The 25,936-nt window shown below is 31.7% G+C and overlaps 2 protein-coding genes and 1 long non-coding RNA gene across 3 annotated transcripts; 2 read left to right on the top strand and 1 right to left on the bottom strand.

The window, feature by feature from the left end:
* Positions 1 to 1,623: 1,623 nt before the first annotated feature.
* Positions 1,624 to 3,442, top strand: LOC7470800 (protein SRG1). Its single transcript, XM_002300287.4, has 4 exons — positions 1,624 to 1,943; positions 2,139 to 2,377; positions 2,466 to 2,790; positions 2,942 to 3,442. The coding sequence occupies exons 1-4, from the start codon at positions 1,689 to 1,691 to the stop codon at positions 3,218 to 3,220; spliced, it is 1,098 nt and encodes a 365-aa protein (XP_002300323.3). The 5' UTR covers positions 1,624 to 1,688; the 3' UTR covers positions 3,221 to 3,442.
* Positions 3,443 to 11,136: 7,694 nt separating this feature from the next.
* On the top strand, positions 11,137 to 18,731 carry LOC7478699 (protein SRG1). The gene is made up of 4 exons (XM_002300286.4): positions 11,137 to 11,601; positions 11,713 to 11,960; positions 17,743 to 18,067; positions 18,188 to 18,731. Exons 1-4 carry the CDS (start codon positions 11,353 to 11,355, stop codon positions 18,452 to 18,454), a joined length of 1,089 nt encoding a protein of 362 aa, XP_002300322.3. The 5' UTR covers positions 11,137 to 11,352; the 3' UTR covers positions 18,455 to 18,731.
* A 612-nt stretch (positions 18,732 to 19,343) lies between these two features.
* Positions 19,344 to 21,419, bottom strand: LOC112328178 (uncharacterized). The gene is made up of 2 exons (XR_002982828.2): positions 21,190 to 21,419; positions 19,344 to 19,610 (listed from the first exon to the last, which is right to left on the bottom strand). It is a non-coding gene; the product is annotated as an uncharacterized LOC112328178 (long non-coding RNA).
* Between the last annotated feature and the right edge of the window lie 4,517 nt (positions 21,420 to 25,936).

Raw genomic sequence — 25,936 nt, 5'->3', positions numbered from 1 at the left:
AAGGACTAAAGGGAAGTGAAAATTTTTTATTTGACCCTTTTATCCCATTATGTAGGGATAAGGGTTTTGTGTTTGTTCATTAATAAAAGATAATTAAACTTTTGGTTATGTGTTATTGAGACATGATGAATTAATCATTAAGTACATGGAATGATAATTTAATTTAAATTTAATTAAATCTGACTGATTTGAACAAATAAGTATATTTTACATTTGATAAATAATAGATAAAATATAAATATTATCAAACTTGATCCGTAACATATTCAAATTTAATCTAAAATAAATATTTATATTATATAATATTTAAATTTTTTTAATATATATCCTTATTATTATCCTAGCTAGAAATTGACAACGATGAAAAAAGATTATAGTGCTAGTATAAGATGGTAAAGGAAAGTTGTTAGTTAAGTTTCAAAAATATATTAAATAAGTATATTTATTTTAAAAAATATTTAAAAGTGTAGTGGTTGTTTTTTAAAATATTTTTTATTTGGAAATGTACTATTAAAATAATAATAATATTATTATTTTTAAAAAAATTATTTTTAATATCAGCACATTAAAATAATATGAAAATATCAAAAAATATTTAATTTAAAAAAATAAAAAAAATTAATTAAAAAACACTTTTAAAATACAAGAATAAAATGTTTTTTTTTATTAACGTGGGTATCCGGACTTGCTTATGTGCACCTCGACTAATTTTATAAATCCTAAAATTAATAATTATATAAATTTTTAATAATTTAAAAAACAAATTTAAAAACTGACTAGTATGTATACCCCCAAAGTTAATAAAGCGTTGTTTTAACTTATAGAGACGTGTCTTTTCGTAGCAAGGACTTTGGTAAGGGGACCATGTTTTATATGCGGTTTGAATATAGCACCGTTTCACATTGTATAATATCTTTTTCAAACTAAACCTAATATATTATTTTAGTTCATTGATTGATTCATTGAGCATAAGACTATATATTAGGATCAGAGGTACGTATTCCATCATCATCCTTAAATTCTCACTGTAGGTATATATGGACTTGAAACCCGTTAATGGAAATATCAAATATTTAAAAACTTAATAAAAAAAACCCTAGAAAAAATATAAAAAATGATAAACATATGATGGCAATGAAATAAGTTTTGTAGGACTCAAATCTTTTTAATTTTCTTTAGCTTGCCATGTGATTTTCATATTTTAAAGGGTTATTTCAATTTTGTAACCTCTTAACAATAATATATATGTAAAATAAACTTACTATAATTAAGTTTTACTTATATTTCTATATTTTTTCTTTAATTAGTAATGCTTGATTTTTTAGAGTTCAAATATAAAAAGAATTTTAAAAAATACAATTTTGTAAGATTAAATTTCTAAATTATTATATTTTAGTGTTCTTACTTCCATCAATACAATGAACACATCATCTTTTACCTTGGTTAAACATTGTGATCTCCAACAGAGAATTAACACATACACACGTGTGTGTGTGTGTATGTGTATATACTTTATTTTTAGATGAAAAATATCAACATAATTAACAAGATATTTTGATATTATTATTTTAATTAAAAAAAAAAAACTGCTCATGTCCAACCCGCATAATTGCTAACACTTTTGAGGCTATATATACAAGCAGGATCCACAAAGTTTAGATAGTGGTATAGCGCAGTTTTCCGAAGCAATGGCATCCTCGAAGTCAGATAGCTTAGATGTTCATTCTGTAATTAGTGTTATGGAGCTCGTCAAAGAGCCCATAATCTCAGTCCCCAAAGAATATGTTCACATGGATCAACAAAACCCAACCTTTTCTGTTCGCACTGATCATCCCCTTCCAACTCTTCCCACCATTGATTTCAAGCTGTTGGTCTCGGTGGATACCACGGATTTGGAGCTAGAAAAGTTGCACTCCACTTGCAAAGAATGGGGTTTCTTTCAGGTTTTGTTCCCCGCTATCTCTTATGTTTCTTTCAACTTTTATAGATAGTTAACATAATTACGATCACTTGGCTGCTCATTTTGATGCATATATATATATATATATATATATATATATATATATATTTATATATAAGACAACAACAACAACAACAACACCAAACATACACTGACAGTCAAGAGATTATTTATACAGTTGGTGAACCATGGTGTTAGCTCATCACTGCTGGAGCAGCTGAAACATGAGATTGAAGAATTTTATAATCTTCCATTGGAAGATAAAAGGAAATACATGGTAAGGCCAGATGATTTTCAAGGGTATGGCAATACCAAATTAGATGAGATACTTGACTGGGGTGATAGATTCTATATGATTACCAATCCTATTCATCACAGGAAGCCACATCTTTTCCCAGAGCTCCCACCATCATTCAGGTCCAGCTCCTTTCCCCTCTATCTCCCCTCCTTTCTCTTATGGAGTGTGTGTGTGTGTATATTCATATTTTTTCATTTCTGCATGCAGGAATCTCTTGGAATGTTATCTGCTGGAATTGCAAAGACTTGCCATGAAACTGCTTGGGTTTATAGCAGAAGCTCTGAAAGTGGACTTGAAGGAGATTGGGGAGATTTTTGATGATGGGTTACAATCAGTGAGAATGACATGCTATCCCCCATGCCCACAGCCAGAACTTGTTGTAGGCTTCAGACCTCACTCAGACGCCACTGGCATCACCATACTTAATCAAGTCAATGGTGTAGATGGTCTTCAGATAAAAAGAGATGGGGTTTGGATTCCGGTGAAATTCATCCCAGATGCTCTTGTAGTAAATGTGGGAGACATTCTAGAGGTTCGCAATGCTTATCTCCACCTCTCTCTCACCTAAAAAAATAATAAAATAAGAAGAAATCTAGCACGTGATATATTGAGTCTTAGTCTTCTATTTATTTATTTTAAACCCTAGCTAATTTCAAGATTTGTTTTTTCTCGGTTTTTGGTAGATTCTGAGCAACGGTGTCTATAAAAGCATTGAGCACAGGGCCACGACAAATTCCAAGGAAGAAAGGCTCTCTATGGCTTTTTTTGTCAGCCCCAAATTCGAGGCAGAGGTTGGTCCTTTGACTAGTTTAATCAGCCCACAAAATCCACCATTATTTCGAAGAATAGGGATGGAAAAATATGTCAAAGACTTCTTCTCCCGCAAGCTCCAAGGGAAATCATTCTTGGAGGACATGAAAATTGAAGGAGCTGAAGAGGCTACACTGCTTGATGGCAATTGACATCTCTCCACATGTCGAGAGACTGCTAGCTTGTACAATATGTTATGGTTATGTTAGAGTGTCTGTTGAAGCAATAAAGGACTGCCGAGCTATGTCCAGTGTAATAAATGTAAAGTGTGCTGTAGGGGTGTCTCTCTGTCTTGTCATATTAAAGCTAATTCATGCATGAATATTAATATATATATATATATATATATATATATATATATATATATATTTTTATGAGAATAGAAAGCTTTTATTAAAAGCCCGTCGAGCCATAAAGTTAGTGACTCTAAAGTCTAAAGGCTAGAAAAAATTATAGCCAAGCCAATAGTTCTTTTTGTCTGACTAGCAATATAGCTGAAAGCAATTACGGAGCCATAAATTTTTACTGTCATGTACTATTAAATAAATATATAAATATTTTTTAAGATTAATTATTAATTTATATACATAAATTTTTTGGAAATAATAATAAAGTTTTAATTCAAATACACTATCCAAAATATTAAAAAATAAATTCGAAAGTACATAAAATCAAAACGAAAGTAAAAATAAATTAACTATTAAAGTTATATCCTTCAATGTTTTATGGAATATAATTCATCTATAATCGAATCTGAATTGATATTGTAACAACTCCTCAACTGGGATAAAATAACAATCTAATGTCAACTGGAAAACAAAGTAATTAAATTTTTTTCCTTTCTCAATTCCTCCTTCCTTCACTCTATTCTTTCTTAGATTAGTGTTTTATAAGTTGGACTTTGTAAGTTTACAAAGTTATTCTCTCGTTTTTTTTATTTTTTTTTATTTGATTTTTTTTATGTTTTTCCCTTACTTTTCTCTATTTCTCTCTAACATTTTCTTTTTTTTCTTTTTCTATTCTGCTTCTGCCCAGTCGGCAACATATAAAAGGAAGGAAAAACTGATTTGTTTTATTTTTTAATGACAAATAATTATTTTACTCTTAATGAGTCGTTTTGCTTTTATTTGAGGGTTCTTTTTTTTAGTACTACCAAACTCCGTTCATCCTAAAATTTTAACTAGATTTTATTCAATATATTTTAAGATCCCTCGTAAAATTTCAGCTTAATCTGATGATCGGATTGAAAATTACACCTAATAACGTAAAACTTGTTAAATTGTGATTTTTTATTAAATTTCTGAATTTATCAAAAAATTCTGAAATTTTAACCCAAGCTAAAACATCATATTAGAAGGCTTCACGCAAATGTTTAGAATTTTTTTGATAACTCAATTGAAAATTACAAATTTTTTTATATAAAACTAGTAAAAAAATATTAATAAAATCTTGATCTGGATTACAGCCCATCCTAGCCCTTAACATACCCCCGCGCTGAAAGCACTCTGTCATCGCCATGGCCTGCTACAAGGGCTACACTGCAACCAGCTCACGGTTTTTTTTCTTAGAATCTGATTCACTGATCCAACTGAATTGATTTGCGAAAGAGTACTTGGAAGTAGTGTCGAGTGCTAACACTTCAACTTCGTTTGACTCATTAGTACATGTAGGAGCCCAGAAGCAGCAAAGAGAGGGATCCTCGTGCTCCTAAGAACACCTTCAATCACAGAGCTACCAGGTTTAATTTCCCCAAAGAAGATCCAATGGTTTTTTTTTTAACAATCCACAGAAATGCCCTTGTGTAAGAGCACATAAATTAACCATGTTTCATCCTATGAGCAGATTAGGTAATACATAGAAAGGTGTATATTAACATTAACATTAAACTAAAATATGTGGTGTTTTCACTGTACAATTATTGTGAATTAGAGGTGAAAACATAGTAGATTGTAACTGTAACTTCTTTTTTTCTTCTTTTTTTCATCTTGACAAACTTTTTTTCAATTTTTTCTTTTCATGATTTATTTTTTTAGAATTGAGTTTGGTGATTTGTTTTCATTTTCTTTCTATTTGGTTATCGTTATATTAAAAAAATATACCGGTATTGAATTGATGCTCAATTTTGCTAAAAAACTTTTGGTTTTATTATTTAAACAAAATTAAAAATAAGAGGACTAAAATTGAAAGCAAATATAAAATGCAGCCTTTAATGTCCAGATACGTTCATTCAGCACTTTTTTGAAAAAAATATGCCTTGAGATTTTTGTTAAATTTTAACTTAGTTCTTTTAGTTTGACAATCATATTCATTCTATTCATGTTTAAGTCCTTGTTTTGAGGGAAGATCGAGGTAGTCATTGAAAAATGAGAAAGAAAAGAGGAATTCATTGGGTGTTCATATTATGGCAAAAAAAATAAATTTGTTATTAGTGTTAATGAGTTTCATTCGACGAGAGGAGTTTTATTGAGATTTTTTTATCCTTAATCTTGCTGGAAAAAGTAAATCAAGGTTAAACGTAGAAGATTGGGTTCAGACAACTACAACAATCGCAAAACAAGTCTCTTTTATGGATTTAGAAGACCTTTAAATGCTTAAGTTAGCATATGACGAAGGAAATAAGCCTTAAGAGGTTGTGTTGTATGTGTTTGTGAAGTAAAGCTTAGAGAGAAAAAAGATGAAGTTTTTATTTATTAAGGAGTTGATTGTTTACCTTGGGGTTCAAGGCTGTTTAAATAGCCTTGAACCCAGGTGAGTGTGTCCATACAAGAATGAGATCGTCAAAGTCCTTTCCATTTACAATTTTAAACTACATGGAGACAAAGATCCAAAGTGATAACCAGCCATTACAAATTAAAATTGTCATTGTTCTGGATTTTATGTGTTGTGTATTGTTGATGACAATAATATGATTCATCTCTATAAGACACATTGTTAAGAGGCGTGCCTTCATTAAGTGCATGTAAATTGATTGTAAGTTGACTAAATTTGACCATGGGGTGGTACATTCGAATGTAGTAGTTGGATTGAAAGTACTCGTCTCGTTCAGGGATGGCATGGATGGGATTTTAATGACTTAGATATTCAAGAGTATTGTCTTATTGGGCTTTATAAACACCCTAGTTCTAGTTTGATGGTAGATATTTTTCCTTTGTTGAGCCATTAAAGCTTTAGGACCTCAAATTAATGATGTAAAAACCAAAATAAGTAAATTGTATAGGCTGACCTATTCTAGGTGGGAATTGTGAGGGGAAAACCAGCCTTAAAAATAACCAAAGAGAGGAATAAGAATAAGGATGACCAACACCCAAACACCCCCATCCCATTTAAAAGGGGTATAAATACAAAGGGAGGAAAAAGAGATGACTTTTCCTCTTTCTCAAAACCAGCAGCAACCCTTCCCTTTCCAAGAAAAACCTACCAAAATCAACTTGCATGTCATCTTTCTTGAATGTTTGAGTGAATTGAGAGTTATAGAAAGGAGTGATGACAAAAAATATGAAAGAAGAAGGAGCCTAAAGGGCTGGCTAGAATAGCAGAAGAAGGCGAGAAAAACCAAGAGGAAGAGAAAACGAAAATCATCAAAACCTTTCCTAAAGTTGATTAAAATCGCATGGTAAGAGTAATATCACTTCCTTGTTTGTTACTTCATGATTTTGGGACAAAGGAGAGGGATAAAACTCAAATGAAAGTTTTAGGGTTCTCACACTTGTTAATTCAAAAAAAAAAAAAAACAGCTAAATGAGAAGATTTAAGAAGAGTATGGATTCATAAAGGACACAAGTGCAGAATCTTTACTAAAAACATTGATGAATATGGATAATTATAATTTATAAATGTATAAACCCCGAGGGCTAGCTAGATTGAAAGGATAAAAAGAAAGTGAAATAAAGTGATGGAATGTGTAGATTGTGATCTTGTAAAGCCTTTAGAGATATGTTTTGAGTTGAAACAGAAACCATTCTATGTTAATACTTTGATTTTGTTTTTGTGATTGATGAACCTGCATGATTATGAACCAAGTGAATGAATGTGATAACATGTTGTTGTTAACATACTTATGATATAAATGATGAATTGTATGCGTAAATTAGGAAGAAAATGGATAACAATGTCCTGCTAAAAAGGGAAAAACCATGAAGAAAACTTTACATGATGAACATCCTTAGAGAAACAAGATATAGGACAGAAATGAAACTCTTGTGTAATGTGAATTTACTATTAATTTGTGTTGATGAATTGGGATAATACAATTGAGAACATGGAATGAATGATTGTTGAAAACATTATGTTCGGTCATGGAATAATGGTTAGGAGAACCTTTGGAAAATGTACATCTTGAGACTTGATTGTGTATTGTTTGACAACCTTGTGATGAACTTGATGAGATTGTGGAATGTATATGGTTCTTGCTCTTGTCCGTGTTAGGTAGTACATAGTAAACTAAAGTGTCTAGAACACATTTTACCATGCTACGATGAATGAGAATTGATAATATGCCAAAAAAGAAAGTAATAAGGGTTACAACCATTTTATTAAGTGATGATGGTTAATAGGTTGTCTTTATTAATGTTGATGAATACAAGCCATCGTCATGGGATAAAAACATTACTTATCACTTTTACTTCGTAAATTTAGATGTGGCTTGGTTACGGTCTATGTCCAAACTTGGTTGAAGTATGCTATAAGGGAAAAGTTTGGTATAGACCTTATGCGTAACCTAGGGACAGGTGGTGTAAAAAATGCCTTAGTTTTCGTTTATGATTTCTGGGTCAATAGTGACTTAGTTGTCGCTAATGATTTTCTAGGTCGGTAGAAATGACTTAGTTTTTGTTGATGATTTCTAGGTCGGCAGAAATGACTTAATTTTTGTTGATGATTTTCTGTGCCAGAAATGACTTAGTTTTTGTTGATGATTTTCTATGTCCGTAGTGACTTAGTTTCACTAATGATTTTTCGTGTTGGCAGTGATATAGTTTTCACTAATGATTTTTCTGTATCGGTAGTAACTTAGTTTTCGTTGAAGATTTTCTCATACCAGAAATGATATAATTCTCGTTAATGATTCCAGTATCAGCTTGGCCTAACCCCACCATGAGACTCAAGAATTAAACCATAGGATTTCCATGAGTAACATACATTTAAAATTAAGAAAAATGTTTGGATATGATGACTTTCATTGTATGATTATATGATATGAGGGCCATTTAAATGTGAACATGTGTATTCTTAGGATATGTATGGTATTAGTTTATGCAATTACTAAATGTGAATATACTGATTGGTGATCATTTAATGTATCAGGCGGTGCAACCGGGATCGAACCTTCGACCTGACAAGGATACCCCACAGGAGGAGCAGGTAAGTGGCCTCCACCGTTTTCTATAATAATATTGGATCCTTGAAATGATTTCTTTATAAAATTGTTGCTATTTGGTTATGATTACTAAAATTCGCTCATGAAATAGTTGATTGAATATTGTGATTAGCTTTAACTAATGGTATCAGTATTAGATGACCAGGTTTGAATATTATAAATATCTTCGGCTAATGGTATCCATAATGGATGATCGAGTTTGACTATTATGATTAGCCTCGGCTAATGGTATCCGTAATGGATAACCAAGATTGAGTATTGTGATTAGCTATGACTAATAGTATCCGTAAGGGATGACCGAGATTGAATAAAGTAATTAGCCTCGGCTAATGATGCATTTATTGGATGATTAGGGTTAACTGACGGAATTACATTTGGGTAATGACACTTGGGTTACGGATCAAGAGAAACCGGGAGTTAACTTTTGTCTCTAAAATTCAAATAGAGTGAATGGGACGTGCGAATAAGATTAACATAGTTGACGAAATTATAGGGATTGTATTATATATATATATGAAGTAACGAAAAGAATTTACTTACCTAAGTTAATAACAAAAATTTCAATAACATTCTTCTATTCATTATTGTTATGTTAGAGATTATTCTTATTTCTTATAATCACTTTTTTTGATATAAACTATCTAATCGCATGTTTTGATATAAACTATGTAATCGCATGTTTAAGATGTTATGCATTTTGTATAAACAAATGTATTGGTCATGAATTTATCAATCAGCACTTTTGTAAAGACTTGTAATGAATAGAAACAGGGATGTGGACTTATAAGTAAGTAGATATAATGATATGAATGCATTGTATTATGTATTCTTTTTTATTAAGATGTTGAATTATGTGATTATATGAATATTGTGCTATATCAATTAATGATACCTATATGATAGATCCATTGATATCGTTATGAAAAATATTGAGGTGTGTTATGATATAAAAAAAATTACCATTCATTTCCATGTCATGTCGTTGTAAATAAACTATGGGATGATGAAATGATGTGAAATTTCATGCCACTACAAACGACCGTGATTTTAGAAAAGTATTGGGCAATATAATATGCTAAAATATAAATTAATCCAAACTTTATTTGGGACTTGGAATGTCAAAGCAACTTTTTGGTCCGTCATATCTTTGGGCCCTTGTTTCTTATAAACAGCACAGAAGATGTAGAGGTCGGGCCATCAATAATTAATAGCAACATCAATTTTTAACTGTGTATTTTTTAAATATTAAAAAGATTATTTTTAAAAAGTAATTTTTAATTAAAAATATATTAAAATAATTTTTTATTTTTTTATTTTTAACATTGACATATTTTAAAATAATAAAAAAAATAAATATATTAATTTAATATTTTTCCAAAAAAATAATAATTTAATAAACCATTCGTGCTGGTGAAGGGCGCATGATTGAAACGTGCGGAACACGGAAGTTGTCAGTGGGGTTGCGTTGCATCTCGTCGACTCATCGCATGATGAGAATTGAGAACAAAAGGGGGATTTGAATGGTAGACAGCTGCCTTCAATGTATTGAGACTCATTTAATTTGAACTGACAAGTTTTAATACATTTAATTTGAACCTCAATTATTTGATGGAAATGTTAACATCTTTTTTTCGATTATTAAAAAAAAAAACTCATGAATATTCAATTAATTATGTTTTATAATATTTTTTATATAATTTTATCACTCTTTTTTGTATACAATATATTAGAAGTTTATTTTAATATATATTAAAAAATTTTACTTTCATGAACACGATGGATTTTTGTTTAACAATGCTTGTAATTTATAAAACATTCTAGCATCGGGTTACTATTACGTAATTTGTTTTATATTATTAAGTAAAAAACACAAAAATATTAAACTTAATTAAATTTAAGATTTGAATTTTGAATTTAATAAGTTAACTAAAGTTATTAATAGTATGCTTGATACGTGTTTAATATATATACATTCAACTAGAGTTTTTAAACCCGGCCTAGCTTCCAGTCCCGAGTTAGCTGGATCATAAGTCGATTCATCGGGCCGGGTTTTAAAACTATGCATTCAATAGCTGACCCCACCCCTCTAAATTGATTATTAAATTTTATTTGTCCGAGCCAAAAATATATTCTTATATATTGGAGTGCTCCTGTGACATGGGATACAATCACTGCTTCTACAAGTTTTGTTTAATTTCTTGATTTATAGTTTTGAGCTTCTCTTGACATATAAAAACTATGGTAACTGATCTTAAATTAATTTGATGCTTATGAAATGGCCTTTGGACATCATTTCGGACAACCCATATATCTTACAACAACATCAAAGCATAATTAAGACATATCCTTTCTGTTTTCTTTCCTAGCTTGAAAGTTGGAATTTTAAACATATATATGTCTCCTCTCTTTTCTTGGGGGTCGCTCTCAATAGCAGCAATAGTCCCTCAAGTCCATGAAGCAATGTCTCATAGGATAAGACTAACCAACACATCATGCAATATTGAGGTGAGATTTGATCGGTTATTACCCGATAATAATTGTTTTTTAAAGTATTTTTTATTTAAAAATATATTAAATTAATATTTTTTTTATTTTTAAAATTTATTTGTAATATTACTACATCAAAACAATTAAAAAAAAAATAATTTTGTATATCTTACCTGCTTCCTACCCAGAGAGGATAGAAAAACTTGAAATAGCACCTTATGGTCCAATTAAAACCTTCTGAAATCCTATTGTCCAAAACCGCGGGCGAGAAACGTGTTCGTGTTCTTCTTTTTCCTCTCTCTCTAGGCAGGGCACATCAACTTGTGCTTCTATAACTATATATTAAGGACGGGACGGACGGGCTGCATTCTTATATATCTAGGCAACAAGCGAAGGGAACAAATTGCAGAGAGATCAGGAGCCATGGAACCAGCAACACTTGGGAAGTCTCTCTTGGTGCCCTGCGTTCAGGAGCTGGCAAAGGAGTCACCGGCCACTGTCCCAACAAGATACTTGCGTCTTGATCAAGACCCTCCAATAATAAACAACAATGAGGTGGCTTCCTTGCCCCAAATCCCAGTAATTGACATGCGAAGATTAGTTTCTGAAGAACAAATGGATTTAGAGCTGGATAAAATGGACCGTGCATGCAAGGAATGGGGTTTCTTCCAGGTTATTAACTTTATTTGTGTTTGTTTCTGTAATTAACCAACATGTTAGCCACAACTCAAGATCATTAAGGTGTTCTTTCAAATAGATAGATGCTGCTCCCTTATGTTTCAGCTGATAAATCATGGAGTGGATGATTCATTGGTTAACAAAGTGAAGGAAGGGATTCAAGAGCTGTTCAACCTACCAATGGAGGAGAAGAGCAAGTATTGGCAAAGACCAGAAGAAATGGAGGGATTTGGACAAGCTTTTGTTGTGTCTGAGGAGCAGAAGCTTGATTGGGGAGATATTTTCTACATGATCACTCTTCCAAAGCATGCGAGGAAACCCCATTTATTCCCCATGCTTCCTCAACCACTCAGGTCCTCTCTCTCTCTCTCTCTCTCTCCCTGGTTTTCACAATTCCTTGTCTAAGAGAAATTAAATAAAAAATAAAAAAGTAAACACAATTTCTCTTTTTTTTTTATTAAAAACCTATAAATTTACTAAAATCTTCTTATCATGTGAGTTCTATGTGATTCGAAGTGAGAATTAAAATTTCAGGAAATTGGATGGTTGTATTTGATTAACAGCTTTGTTAGATGAAATTGATGGACTAAATGATTGATTAAGGGATACTTGGGAATTTATCAACGTTGTTTTTTAAAGGTTTTTTTATTATTATTTTAGAATTGATATATTAATAATTTAATTAAAAACAAAAAAAAATATTAGAATGCATATTCAATTATTGAGTTTGTGCTCCTCGCCGAAATCTATATTCAATTATTTAAATGACCTTTTTATTAAAAGACATACTTAATTAATACTTTTGACGTGGTTTTTGTTTTTTCAATAAAAATGATTAATTTTGTTTTGGATTTTTTTAATATATATATATATATATACATATATATATATATATATATATGAAATAGACTACACAAATTATGATGAGAAAAGAAAAAATAAAATAAAAAAAGAGACATAAGATGAGTTAAGAAACAGATATGAATGCAAAAAAGTTGAATGGTTTATCAACTTAGTATTTATTATATTTATAGGTAGCATACAACCATTTGAATTTTAAAAGAGAAATACAATGAGATAAGAAGTGATTTATATAACTTTGAATATAGATAAACATGATATTATATGTTATTAATAGAGCTTACAGAAAGTTTATCGATAACAGCTTCCTTCAAGCTAATGGGAAGATAATAAACCATTAGTTTATCTCTAAGAGAAAGGAAACGTGATGAAGAGAGTCCTTTAGTGAAGATGTCTGAATATTATGCTGAGATGGAGATGTATTTAGTTTGTATATCTTCGATAAAGATCTTCTCACGAATAAAATAATAATTCACCTCTATATATTTTGTTCTAGCATGGAAGATAGGGTTAGAAGATAGTGCTAAAGCACTAATATTATCAACCCAAATACAACGAGTTGTAAGTAAAGATATATGAAGTTCTTTGAGTAACATTCTCAACCAGTAAAGTTCAGCTACTGTATGTGCCATTGATCGATATTCAACTTTAGTACTTGATCTTGCCACCACGGATTGTTTCTTGGCAGTCCAAGAAATCAAACATGAGCCTAGATAAATGCAATATCCTGAGGTAGATTTTCGATCATCCGGATTACCAGCCCAATTAGAATCACAGAAACCATTGAGTTGAAGTGATCCCTTGTTAAACTGAAGTCCAAATTGTAGAGTACCTTTAAGATATCTTAACACCTTTTTGGCAGCTGTGAGATGAGTATTTGTAGAACAATGAAGAAATTGACATAATTGATTGACACTATAAGATATATCAAGTTTGGTTAGTGTCAAATACTGAAAAGCTTCCATCATGCTTCTATATTCAGTAGGGTCAGTAAGGGGATCACCTAAGAATTTTGAGAGTTTGACACCTGATATGCATAATGTTGGTGCAGGTTTAGCACGAGTCATTTTCATGTGATGCAGAAGATCAGCAGTATATTTTTCTTGTAGAATATTAGTGAAAAGTTTGTTGGTTCAGATGGTAAAATATCAATAAAAATAGTTTGTAAAGGATGTTTGGTGGAATGATAAAGATGATAATCTAGAAAGTGCTTTGGTTTAGAAGAGTTTGTTTGAAATCTGGTTATAATTTATGATGAAGAGGTCAGGGTAGAAGTGAGGGTTGCTTGTTGGTTAGGATAAACAGGAACTGAGGTTGGATCTAGGTTAGAATCTATATATATATGGTCAGGTATAAGTGTAGTATTGATATAATGAGGTGATGTAAAGTGTGAAGGTTCAGAATGAAGGGTTGGTTATTGGTTAGGACAAACAAGAACGGTGGTTAGCCATAGGTTAGAGTTTGCGGGTATATAAACAGGTATAAGTGTAGTGTTAATATGATGAGGTGAGGTAAGATATGAGGGTTCATAATGAATTTCTGAAACAGAAAGGTCAAGAGGTGTGTCAATATTTGGTGAAGTTATGGCAACAAGAGGAGATAAAAAAAAATCATGATCTAAAATAAGAGATAAGGAATTATGATCTAAAGTGGATGAGTTGGAAGTAGGAAAAGTGGGTAAAATAGCTAAAAAAAGACAGAGCATTAGAGGTGGTACCTGATTGAGTGGAAACTAAAGACTTATGAGAATTTTTCTGCAAGGAATGAGCATTGCCAGTTGTAATCAATGCATCCTAAGCAAGGAAACTCAACTCATCAAAGACAACATGTCTGGATATATAAGCTTTGTAGATTATTGATCAAGATATCAATACCCTTAATGATTAGAACTATATCCAAGAAATACACATTTTTTACTTCTGAAAGCAAGTTTATGTGCATTATAAAACTTAAATAAGGGAAAACACAAACACTTAAATGTTTTAAGTAGTGAATAATCTGGCTATTTGTTTAATAGAGAGAAATATAGAGATTTGTTGGACATGATAGGTGTAAAGAGTCTGTTTATAAGGTAAGTAGCTGTGAAGAATGCGTCTACCCAATAATTGAAAGACAGAAGTGACTGAGCCAAAAGAGTAAGACCAGTATTGGTGATATATCTATACTATTTTTCAGAGATTCTATTTTGTTCTGAAGTGTAAGGACATATGAGTTTATGAAGAATTCCATTTTGTGAGAGGTATTCCTGGAAAACAATAGATAAATACTTAACACCATTGTCAGTTAATAGTTGTTTGATAGTACTTAAAAATTGGTTTTCAACTAAGCTTGGAAAACGAACAAAATAGGTAAACACCTCTTATTTTTGTTTCAATGGGAACAACCATGTAAATCTGGAAAAGTCATCAATAAATAAGACATAAAATTTACAACCATCAACTAACGTAATATGAGAAGTTCATATATCTGAATGAATCAATTCAAGGGGACGACTGGACTTATTATTGGACTCAAGAAAATGAAGTTTATGGCTTTTAAGCTACCTGACATGACTCATACAAGCTCTTAGATTGTTTTGATCCAGAAACAGGTAATAACAAGTTCTTGACTAAACTAGAAACAATGGTGTTTGACGAATGACCCAACCATGAATGCCAGACTTGAAAAAGAGTAATAACACCTAGGAGTGCAGTAAAAGGAGACAGCATATCAGTCTTAGTAGATGACTTATTGAATTATAGTTACTACATGAACATTGGATATAAACCAGCTTTATTCAGCCCTTGAAGGAGAATTTCCATAGTTTGCAAATCCTTCACAAAGAAATGAGTTACTGTGAGTATAAAATAACAGTTGTTATCAAGGCAAAAATATTGAATAAATAATAGGTAAGGTAGATGGACCGTAAAGAATATTGGTTAAGAGAAATTTTGATTTAGGTGTAGCAAGCATAGAGGAACCATTATTGGTGATATATATAAACCTCCTATATTGCCAACTGTTACTTTGTCATTTCCATGATATGGTTGCTGGTGCAAGATTAAATTTTGAAGTTTAAAAGTGATATGATTGTTTGCACCACTGTCAAGGTACCATGGCTATTCAGGTTCTTGTTCCTCATGAATATGAACTGTCATTGCTACCAACTGAGCATGAGGATGCCTACATTAATAAAAAAAATTCATGTGGTGATAACAATCAAGAGCCTGATGATTTGACTTTCCACAAATCTGATAAGAAGAAAATTTGTTTGGAAATCTAATGGACTGTGGTTTAGAGTTAGGAGCAAAATAGGTTGAATTAGGATTGGATCTTGAGAATTAATGATTTTTCTTAGTAGGAAATCTTGGTTTCTTATTGACTGGTTTTTGCTTAAGAGTGAAGAAAGCCAACTAAGTAATATTAGATGACTTCGATTTGTTTTTTGCTTTAAGTAGTTGCTTATAGTTAAGTAGTTTAGCTTAAAAGGCATCAAAGGTGATTGGTTGGTCTCGGGTAACAAAGCTAAGGGATGTGATAAAAAAGGTGAAGATGAGATTTAATCCACTAACAATATATGAGATAAGGTCTTCATTGTCAACTGATTTTGCTATGGCCGAGAGTTGATCAGATAAATTTTTTGTTGTGAGTAAATGATCAGAACAATATTTGTTACCTTGTTGTAGAGTTTGGAGTTGTCTTTTAAGATGAATGATTCTTGAACGAGATTGAGGAGCAAATCTGGTAGCAAGAGCATTTCAAACCTGTGTAAATACAGTGAGTCCATACACAGTGGAAAGAACTTTCTCATCTAGGGTGGCATTTAACCATGCCAAAATAAATTGATCCTTCTTCTACCAAACTAGATATGTTGGATTAACATCAAAGGTTGTTTTGCCGGTTGAATCAACAAGGAATTGAGAAGGATATGCCTTAGAGCCGCCAATAATACTTAGGAGGTCGTGACTTTTCAAGGCTGGTATGAACTGAGTTGTCCAATTCAGATAATTATGTGCTTCAAGTTTGATAGACACTACAGAGGTGATATTTTGGATGATAAATGAAGGTGATGCAGAGGAAGAGGCCATAATGGATCGAGAAAAAAAAAAGAGCGTAAGCTTTAAATCTCTGATACCAAGTTAAGAAACTTATATGAATGCGAAAATACTGAATGGTTTATCAGCTTAGTATTCATTATATTTATTGGTAGTATACAGCCATTTGAATTAAAAAAAAAGAAAGATACAATGAGATAAGAAGTGATATGTACAACTTTGAATAGAGATAAACATGATATTATTTGTTACTAACATAACTAACAGAAAGTTTATCGCTAACAGAATGTACATCGAAGTTCCAATTATGATACAACTAGTATCATTAAAAAGATCTCGATAAGATTAATTCAACGATACCAAAGAAGATCACCGACGATGACCGAGTGTGCCACACTTGTCACCCAAAAGTTGTAGATATCTCATTTGCCTTTAGCGGCAAGTGTAACCCACTTTAATCATTATTGGTCATTGATTTTGTCTCGTCAAGATTTTTTTATGGTATTGATGTTTTCATAATCAAAGCTTTGTTGTGTCTTCAAAACCTCTTCCTTTTTTTTCTCTCTCGTCTCTTCTCATTGTAATTTGTGAAGAGATAGGAGAGATAAAAGGAAAGAAAAAACAACATTGAAGGCACATTGAAGCTCTGATTATAACACTATCAGTACAATCAAAAAGATCTCGACTTGACAAATCCAACGACACCGAAAAAATCACCAACGATGATTGGAGTGGACCACACTTGCTGCCAAAGGTAACTGAGACACTGTCACCTTTTTGCAGCGAGTGGGGCACACTTCGGTCACCGTTAATAACCTTTTTTGGTGTCGTTGAATTCATTTCGTCGAAATCTTTTTTTATGATACTTTGTGTCATAATTGGAGCTTCAATGTGGTTCTATTATTATTTTATTATTATTATTATTCTTTTCTCTATCCTCTCTCCTTTCTTCACATCATAATATATATATAATTCATTTCATAATTTATTTAAAATATCACATTTCTGATAGCAATAAGTTTTACTGTTGTGTTTCTCAATATATACACTATTTCACCAATTTTTTTAAGCTGTTATATTTATTTATTTATTTTAAAAAAAAAGAGCTAATAAGCAAAATTACCCCTTGTTTTGTTGATGCGAAACGTAACGTACACTGACACAAAAATATTTCTACAGTACTTTAGGTAATAACTAAGGCAATGTGTACTTTATATTATCCTCTTTCGCATGCATGCAGAGATACTTTGGAAGCATACTCGGCGGAATTAAAAAATCTTGCCATGAAAATCCTCTATCTCATGGCTAAAGCTCTAAGAATGAAACCTGACGAGATAAAAGACATGTTCGAAGAAGGATCTCAGATGATGAGGATGAACTATTACCCACCATGCCCACAACCAGAGCTTGTCATGGGCCTGAACTCTCACTCTGATGCTATTGGCCTCACAATCCTCCTCCAAGTCAGTGAGGTGGAAGGGTTACAGATAAGGAAATCTGGGAAGTGGATTCCTGTTCAACCACTTCCCAATGCGTTCGTGATCAACATTGGAGACATGTTGGAGGTAATAATGCATGCTTGGGCTTAGCTGATCCATATCATCCCCTTCTAACATTAGTAAAAAAAAAAAATTGCTCTGTAGATAGTTGTTAAGAATAACAATTTTTTTTTTTTTTTTGGGTAGATTGTGACTAATGGGATTTACCGTAGCACTGAGCATCGAGCAACTGTTAACTCAGAGAAAGAGCGAATTTCTGTGGCCACCTTTTACAGCCTCAATCTGGATGGAGAACTGGGTCCTGCGCCAAGCCTTGTTACTCCAGAGACTCCAGCAGCATATAGGAGAATGATAGTGGCGGATTTCCTGAAAGGATTTTTATCACGTAAACTCGTTGGAAAATCATATGTTGATGTCATGAGGATTCAAAATGGAGGTGACAAAGACAATTGATCTCTTCCCACTTCACCTTGTCCAATTTCAAGAAACCAGATGATTGAATAAGTTGAGTCTATCTCCATGTCTAATGTGATGCGCATACTGATATAATTGCGCACTACTTCTGATACAGTGAACGGCAAACGCCGCCTATTATTACTAGACCAAAAGTTTGAAACAACCTCCGTAATTTATTCCACTTGTCACTGGAGTTGACAGCAGGGGAAGACAATGGCTTGAATTTTGTAAGACATTTCTCGCTCTGTTGTAGATGCATCTGCATTTCATTCAAGTTGCGAGAGGCCACAGCAGAATAAAGTGCAAGACTCCTGAATTGACCAAAAATCTTCAATTGCAATAGACAATACACTTTCCTTCACTCCAAAGGCCATAGACTAACGGAACACCTATTCTAGAATTTCTTTTTCCCCTTTTGTAGCTCAGGAAACCTCTAATTTCCATAAAGGCGGAAACTGAGAGCCTATTTCTCTCCATGCAGTATTCCCCATCCCACCAGCTAATACATGAACTCGACCATTGACAAAATACAAGTCATTAATAGGATCTTCCAAAAAGAACCGACAGTCTTGTCCTTCAGTATATCTTTACATGAGCTGACAGCTATTGAAATTTGAAAATGCACCTAGTACTTGCAAGCAGGAGATTATCATCATCGCATCAAGCAATGGGCTCAATGGAATTAGTAACAAAACAGGTAATAAAAAATAGTAATATGCTCTGTTCTGCCAAATAACAAGCCAACTAACATTAGCCCTGCAACAAAATTTATCTATCAGACCTAAGAATCATGCTATTAGAGAGAGAATAATCTAAAGAAACTCCCTGTGCCTGTGTGCGTGTGAGAGAGAGAGAGAAAGAGTATTAATAGATAACGGCACAGGAGTGAAAAGAGAAAGAAAAAATACAAATTTTATATCATCTCTATCAGCTAAAGACTTTCAGAATCCATTAACAATTTACAGAAACTGTCAAATATAATACATCTACCCTGTGATACACGGACCGATGGCTTCATTCCCCACTCCAAATCTCAATTATATTAATCCATTATTTCTCCAGTGCCTTGTAGCAAGTAATCTTTCATGTTCAATGCTCGAAGAGATCATAATCCTTACAGCTGGCATCAACTAGATCACTATTGTCTTCGAACCTAAAAGAATAAAACAAAAGGAATTAACAAAGAGAGCACTGAACAACATAACAAGATACAAGAACCTTTTGACAACCAAAAAAAAAGAGGAAATCAGCAGGCAAATACGATTAACATATCTGAAAACAGTTATCTCAACAGTAGAATGTTAGGAAAATTAGAACTTGCAGATTTCATTTGCCCCCATCTACAACTACAGATACCAATATAAGCATCTCAGGAAACATTTCTTGTATTTGATTAAAATCCCAAAATGACATTTTGGTGGTACACAAAACTGATCATACCAAAGTCTCTTATGGAAGATTAAAGGGAGGGTGATAAACAGGATACTAGAAGGCAGATCATTGATGAAGAAAGAGTTAAAAGTGGTGTTGTTGTCATGCTTTTTGACTCGCATATTTCCCCGTTAATTGAACAAAGCCTAAAATGAGTTTGGAAAAAACAAGAGATTTCACTTTTGAGCACTTAACAAACAGAATTTGCAATTGCAAAACACCATATGAAACTGAGTAGAAAAACACCAAAATCAAATGTCCATGCCAACAACTACAAGAGTAAATCCCCAGGTGGGAAGCAAATAAAACATGCAAATATATCCAAGAAGGCCTGATCTCTAATGAACATAAATCCTCACAAAAACCATACCAAGTTCCCTGTAAGACTAAAGCCTTAAATTCCAGAAATCAATACCTGCATTTCACTTTCCCTAATATTTGCATGAGAAAAAAAATGAATACCTTAACATTGATAAAATCAGCAGGAAATACACAGGGCAACAAGTCTTAGACACCACATATGTTATTTGGATGAATATATAGATGTGTACAATTCACCTTCATTATTAATTTAGAGTTAAATGACTCCACAATCATAGCCCACTGTAGAGCCTAGATGTTGAAAATATCAAATATTGTGCAGAAAAGGTTTTAAACTCATGTTTACTCAATACGAATCTTTGATTAGCAAATTAGCAGTTAAAACCAGAAGCAAAGGAAATCTACTAAAATCGCCATCCTGATTGTGAGCGGTGCTAACAGTGAAAATAAAAAAACATATATTTTAGTCAGATACAATCTTCTTCTCTGCAGAGCCACAATATATATGAGCCCTAAAGTTCTGAAATCCATGACTATGGAACCGATAGAGCAAATTTCATAAAAAACACACACACACACACACAAAACACAATTTAGAGAACCCCAAGGAATTTCCAACACAATCACAAAACCCATAAGATTAAAAACAAATGCTCATTCAAAGCATAGAAACCTCACACTCACCCCTCCTTTTTTTTTTAAATAGTAACTCACTCACCCCCTCATTAAAGAACCATAATTCAACATAAACATGTAAAAGGAAAACAATTACAGCAAACTAGCCTCAAAAAAAAAAATTCAAGATTTAACGATAAACCCAGCAGGAACTCAAAAGGGGTCGAACACAGAAGGACAAAAAACAAGGTCACGAAATCTCACCTTTTAACACTCTGAACCTTCATAATAAAAAAAAAAAAACCCTAACTAAAGGAAGAAACGAACAATATATTTCTTTTATCTGCAAATGAAAAGGGAATTACTTAGTGGGGTAAGTAACCAGCTCTCTGGGAACCGAAGCAGCATGAGAGAAACACCATGAAAGGCACGGCCTTGGAACTTCAAAAAAAAAAAAAAAGAGTGTTTTTGCCTTTTTTGGAGAGAGAAAAATATAATAGAAGAGAAAAATAGTTTGTGCACGAAATCCAAGATACACGAAAGGAACCTTTTCTTTTTTTTTTTGGTTGTCGGTTTGAAAATGAAACGCCCTGTCCCTGCCTCCCGCTCCCGCCCCCGCCCATGATTTTTAATCTTCCTGACACGTTGCTTTGACAGTGAATTACACGCAAAGCTGTAAAAAAATATTTTTTTTTACACGAAATAAAAAATATAATATAAACTTTGATGGTAAAATTATAAAATTATAAATAATTTTTTTAATTAATTATATATTAATAATTATAGTCAAGAAATTAAATTACATTAAAATCTCAGTTAACAATATTATAATCAATAAGTAATATAAATAAAATGAGAGATATGGATAATATGAATCAATAAATTAATAACATGAAGAAATAGAAAGTTTCACAACAAAACTTCTCAATAAAAAGAAATCACTGAATGATAGGAAGTACACATGAACTCACATGAACTTGGTGACAACATGGTTGTTCCCATAACAATAAGTCCTAATGGACCCATTTTGGGTTGCAAGCTAATAAACATAAACTAGTAATTAATTAACATAAATTCAATAATAAAATAAACTCCTAAACAATGAAAAATTTAAAATTTAAAATAATTATTTAAAATCAAATAAATGAATAAAAAAAAAAGTTTTCATGTTAAAATTCCTTCACGTAGACCGAATTTTCAATTTTCGTATATTCTTGGTAGATTTGAATCTTGATTTCAGACATGTTGATCTATCTCGTCTAGATGAATTACTGGGCCCACAATATATGGTTGGAAAGCTTTGGATGTCTAGTTTTCATCCCAACTTTAATCGTAGCAAAATTCCACTAGTAGCTTAATATATATCTCAAACAGTACATGAAGGTCTGGTTTGACATATTTGACAGAATTCATCTCCTAATTTTGACTCTCTGAAATATTATGTTTCCAAACTTCATTTTAGTTGAAAATTTACCACAATATATTTTCATATGTCTAATATTTTCCTATAAAATTTCAGATCTATCCAATATACGGTTTGAAAGATATGTTCAATCTCGCAAGACTGGTCAGCAAAGATTTTAAGGCCAAATTTGAACATAACTTAGTTCATATCACCAATTTAGTAAACTCGTAAAATTGGATCGAGTTTACTAATTTTGCACGAGTTAAGTCTGATTTTCCTAGTTTTCAAGTCCGATTTTGCACGTTAGATATATGTTGACTCGTAAAATCATATAATTTTACGAGTTAACTCACGATTTTAACAACAATGATTACACGAACCAATTAGAATGATTGGTTTTTTATCCTCTATATTCATATTACTTTCTACTTTAGTCCTATTTTTTAAAGTCTTTTGATATTAAGAACATTTTCAATTATTTTCAATACTTGTAATTTTTCTCTCTCATTTCCTTTTGATTGTCCAAGAACCACTACTTAGTTTAATTGTAATGACTTTCAATCATTTTTGTTTTAAATAATTGTTGAATTCAAACATTTTTCCATTGAACCCAAAGTAATTTAACAATTGGATTTTTACTTATTTATCAAAACTTCATTTATTGATTTGTCTTAAAACAAGCCTTAAAAGTCCATATATTCTTAGGATATCTATCAATATATCTTTATATATTACATCATTTATCAATCAAACCTTTAAATAAAAATAATAATAAATATTCTCTAATATATCTCTAAGCCAAAGTAACTTTTGTTAAATTTCACAATCATGTATATAGCATGTGGTTGATTCCAATATAAATTAATAAAAGTACTTACTCATATCAATAAAACAAACACACATACATTATTACAAGGATTCAAAATAAGAGTTAAATCACTTATATATATATATATATATATCAAAACAATAGTTAAATCTCTTATATACCATCATATGCATTGCATGTAAATGTTTTTTTTACCAAAAAGGAAATTTTCTATATACTTAAATGGATATTTTTGTAAATTCATTTATGTGAATCAATGAACATCACCAAATGATCCATTAGATGTACTAATTTGGTCTATTATAACGTATGAAACTAACAGGATCCAAGAGGAATTGATTGAGTTGGTTCTAGATATTTAGGTTAACAAGTTAAAAATCTGTCAGACTAGACTTTTGTGTATTGTTTGGTTCATATTTGGAACTACAGTTAGAGTTTTACTTCAATTCAAACTAGGCTAGAAACTAGACATCTCAAAATTCTCATCGATATATGGTTGACCTAGTAATTCATATAAACGAGAGATAACGACTTATTTGAAGTTAGACTGAAAATTGTTGTATGAGTTTTGTTATTTTTTTCTTATAATTTATAGACTTTTTATATAGCAAAGATTCATTTTCTACTAAGAAAGCTTAGGTAGCAATAATTGAAATTATTTTAGGAAGGTTTTTCATGTCAGCAACTTGTGTTTTCTTTTGTTTTGTGGATTTTCTCATTGATAAAGTTTCTTTATCATTCAAGGACACTAGAGGTGATTTTAGGCTTATTTTTTCAAATATATAGTTTTATGCTATCAAGCATAATTTTCAATTCGACTGTTGTATTTGGCTAGATTTTACCATAAGCTTCTAAAGTCTTTGTTTTATATACGGATAAAATTTCATAACGATTGGAAGGCATTGTGATAAGGTTTAGACGTTAGTATGTGGTAATTATATTAGTTTCCTTGTTAATATAAGATTATATTTCCTATTTTATCTAGAACTCTTTTTATTATTTTTCCAGTATTGTTTTGGATGTTTTACCTTGTATAAATAAGGCTATTTAGCTTGTATTTGAGTTTTTTCAAAGAAAAAAAATTAATAAAAGATGGATTGATTATTTAGAAAGGTTAACTAGTTGATGATTTCTTGATGGTTGACTGTTATAGAAAAAGAATAAGTGATGCCATTGAATCTGTTAGGGGAAGGCGAGAAGAGAGTAGCTCATGACCTCGGGGGAGAAGGAAAGGAGCTCTTGTCTCTTCTTTCATAAGCTCCTCTTCCTCTCCGCGACTCGTAATGAATGCTTTAATGTGAATGGTATCGTTATCGTATATAAAGTAGTTTATCCCGGCGAAAGGGAAATTATGTTCAAAAACAGGGATCCTTAGTCTTGAATATGACTGCATGGGTTTACTTTCTTTCTAAGAGTTAGCGGGTGAAGGGTAAATGATTGAATTTAGATTAAAGCGATACAGTTCGATTCGATAAGAGCTAAAACGAAAAGGAAGATTTCATTAAGACAGATGTCGCACATACTGATCATGCATAGCGAGCTGAAGCCCTAATTGCTCCTATTCGATCGTTTACTAAAGAGAAATTCCCGATAAACGACTTGTATGTGAGAGTTTGCTCTTACTATTGGTTCCCTATGGAACTTCTCTAACTTATCAAATAACTAAACAGGCTTTGTGATGTCTTCTACACTTCTCGTTAGCGTCTCTTTATAGGTGTTGATTGGGGGGTCGATTATTTATAATCTTGATGTCTTGTTACAAATTATCGATGTGTCAAACTTAATCACAAGTCTAAACCTAGCTTTTTTAGGAATGATCAATTTGATTGTGGGTTTCTAGATCTTTATATCTATAAGGTTCGCATCAATTGATATTAAAGAAAAACTCTAAAATTATGTTATATCCTTTTATCTTTTAGTTTCATTGTTATCTCAATCTAGAACCTAGTTGTGATAAAAGTTAAAAAAAAAAGATTATTTATGATCAGGTTGTTTATAATTTATATATATATATATATATATATATATATATATATGTATATATATATATATATATAAAAGAATATCAAAATCTCAAATCATGTTAATGTTTTCCAAAAACGAGTTAACATCCAAGCAAGGTGATGATTTGAAGTCGAAACATTTTGAGGAGAGGGGGAATGATACAAATTAGCGAGCATCGTCAAAGGATCCATTAGATATATCAATTGGGCTTATTATAAGGCCTGAAACAAAATGATCCAAGAGGAATTGATTGGGCTTATTCTGAATATTTGGGTTAACAAGTTGCAAATCTATCAGACTAGATTTATATGTATTATTTGGCTCATATATAAAGCTATAAGTAGAATTTTCTTATGAATCTGATTGGGCTAATTTTGGGTATTTAAGTTAACAAGTTGCAAAACTATTAAACTAGACCTTTATATATTGTTTGGTTTATATATGAAGCTACAAGTAAAATTTTGTTATGATTTTGATTGGGTTGGAAACAAGACATCTTAATATTTACATCCATATATGATAGGCCTATTAATTTATTTAGAAAAGATAGAACAATGTGTTTGACATCAAGCTAGAAGTTGTTGTACAAGTTTTATTATTTGTTCCCCTATGATTTGTGGACTTCTTATTTAGCAACAATTCTTTTTCTACAAGGAAAGCATAGGTGGCAACAATTAGGATTGTTTTGGCAAGGGTTTTCGTGTCACCAACTTATGTTTCATTTTGTTTTGTGGACTTTTTCCTTTGCAAGGTTTCCTTGTCATTCAAGAACATTAGAGACAGTTTTGGACTTATTTTTTCTAATGCATAGTTTTACGCTATCAAGCATAATTTTTAATCTGACCATTATATTGAGTTGAAATTTTACCAGAAG

The sequence above is a fragment of the Populus trichocarpa genome, chromosome 1, assembly GCF_000002775.5.
Source record: "Populus trichocarpa isolate Nisqually-1 chromosome 1, P.trichocarpa_v4.1, whole genome shotgun sequence".
Classification (NCBI taxonomy): Eukaryota; Viridiplantae; Streptophyta; class Magnoliopsida; order Malpighiales; family Salicaceae; genus Populus; species Populus trichocarpa.
This window is presented reverse-complemented; position numbering and strand designations above follow the sequence as displayed.